This window comes from Cystoisospora suis (assembly GCF_002600585.1).
Source record: "Cystoisospora suis strain Wien I chromosome Unknown contig_1151, whole genome shotgun sequence".
NCBI lineage: Eukaryota > Apicomplexa > Conoidasida > Eucoccidiorida > Sarcocystidae > Cystoisospora > Cystoisospora suis.
The window spans coordinates 1,320-3,452 of NW_027153952.1; the positions used below are offsets into that span (position 1 = coordinate 1,320).

The window sequence follows — 2,133 nt, forward strand, 5'->3', positions numbered from 1 at the left end:
CTCCTTCTCTCTTTTCTTCCTTACCTTGTCACAGAAGGCTTTCTCTGCTTCACATTTCCTTAGCTTCTGATCTAAGTCTCGCAACTCCTTCTCTTTCCATAGACATCCGGCACACTCACTAGAACCCCCTCCTCCTCGCCCTGTCCTTGTAGAAGAAGAGGAGATCTGACTAGCGTTCCCTCGATGTGGATAAGAAGAAGAGGAAGAAGAGCCACGAGTGCTAGACAAGACAGCCGTTGAGGCAGCTACTGCCGCTGCTCTCTCAGCTCTCTTCTTCTCCTTCTCTAAGCGAAAGCATTGGAGCATCCAAGACTTCTCACGGGACATGTGGGTCATCTCCATCTCTTGTTTCTCTGCTCTAAAAGGGAAAGAAGACAGACACACAAAAGAAGAAAGAAAAGAAAGACAGACAAAAGAGAGATATGACATACCTGTTGGTTTAAAGAGAAACACAGTTCGAGTGGAACAGATAGATAGATAGATAAAGATAGATAGTCCGAGTAAAGATAGATGGATAGATATAGATAGATAGATATAGACTTGACCAGACTTGTCTACTTTTTCTATGGGGTTTCTTCAGGAAGATCCGCAGATGATATTCGTTTTCTCTCTTTCGCTCTCTCGCCTAGTCTTTCTCATGAAGGAATGGAATCACACATAACTCAGGCCTTCTCCTCTTCTCCCTCTTCTTCCATGTTGCTCATTAGGCTCTCTTAGTATATTTTATATCTCTCTGTCTTTATCGACCCTTCTTCACGAATCTCACTCTGCTCCTGTCTACCTCTTGCATGCCATCTAACGTCTTCCATATGTTTCTATCCTCTCTCTTTCTTTCCTCTAACACAAAATCTTATCTCTCCCGTCTCCTGTCGAGACTTCTACTACGAGGCTACACGTCTCTATGCTTTTCAGACTTGTGTTGTCTGCTCCTCTGGCGAGCTGCGAGATAATGTAGACACTTGTGTCTAGACATGCATGTTGTATCTCTGATTTGAACTGACTTTAACTGTTCTTTCTCCTGTCGTTCTTTCTCATATTGTTCATCTGCTTTTTTCTTCTCTTTGCACGCCTCTTCCAGATCTTCTTCAAGATCTAAAATCTTCGAGCAAAGACGCTTCGCCTCTTCCTTGAAGCGACTCTTCAGGCGAGCTTCTTCTCTCTTCTGCTTCTCCAGCTGTCTCTCAACTTTCCTGAAGAAAGAGGAGAAGAAGAAAAGAAAAGATAGAGAAAAGAGGAAGTAAACAAAAGACGAGAATGACGGCCCGGGAAGAGAAGAAAGAACGGGAAAGAGGAATATCGCTCCCGCCATAGATAGACTGATTCGACAGAGATACATAGAGAGAAATAGATAGACTGAAGATAGATAGATATAGATAGATAGATTAAAGATAGATAGATAGATTCCAAGTAGGTTCGAGACAGATAGGTCGGCAGATTCAGGATAGTTAGATGGAGATCTTCTCCCGCGAAGAGAGAGACATCGTAGGGTCAAGAAGAAGCAACTTCTCTCCTCTCCTTTGCTGTTTTGAAATCGATACCGACTGATAGCTTTACCCCTAACGATCTGTGTAGATGTGTATAGACACCCGTACATGTATGTGGGGAGCCAGATAGATAGAGCTGTCGAGATTTCATCTATACACATTTCTCTCCTTTCTATGAAACAGAGGCCGCGCCGCCCCACGTTGAGAAGAGTGACCTGCTGTTTCACGCCCTATGTCTCCTTGATCTTCTTCTTCTTCTCTCCTCGAGGATAGCAGTGCAAGAAAGGCCACTCCTAAGCCCTAGATGCAAACACTCCCCTCCCCTTATGTAGATTCGATACTTTGAAGCGTGGATAAGTGAGTGATCCTACCTTAGGAGAACGTAGTCTTCTTTACAGCAGTCTTCTTGATATTTCGCATCTTTGAGGGAGAGAAAGCATGCATCTCTATAGGCTTGTGTGTACCAGGGGAGAAAGACTAGACAGCGGCTCTTTGGCTGTAAGAGCTTGGCTAGCTTATATTCTCTTATCTCAACTTCATCTCGAAGGACTTGAACTTCTCTCTTCAAGCGCCGATTCTCTTTCTTATAGCCTTCCAACACAGAGCTACAGATAGGAGAAGAAGGACAAGAAGACGACAGGTAGTCAAA

The 2,133-nt window shown here is 43.9% G+C and overlaps 1 protein-coding gene across 1 annotated transcript in view; it reads right to left on the reverse strand.

Moving 5' to 3' along the window:
- Positions 1-2,133, reverse strand: part of CSUI_002759 (uncharacterized protein) — a 7,898-nt gene that overhangs the window by 1,319 nt on the left and 4,446 nt on the right. Inside the window, exons 3-5 of the mRNA XM_068062958.1 lie at positions 1,856-2,089; positions 1,002-1,190; positions 25-358 (exon numbers count right to left, since the gene is read on the reverse strand). Of these exons, the coding sequence (XP_067925065.1) occupies positions 25-358; positions 1,002-1,190; positions 1,856-2,089 (757 nt within the window). The remainder of the gene's footprint in view (positions 1-24; positions 359-1,001; positions 1,191-1,855; positions 2,090-2,133) is intronic.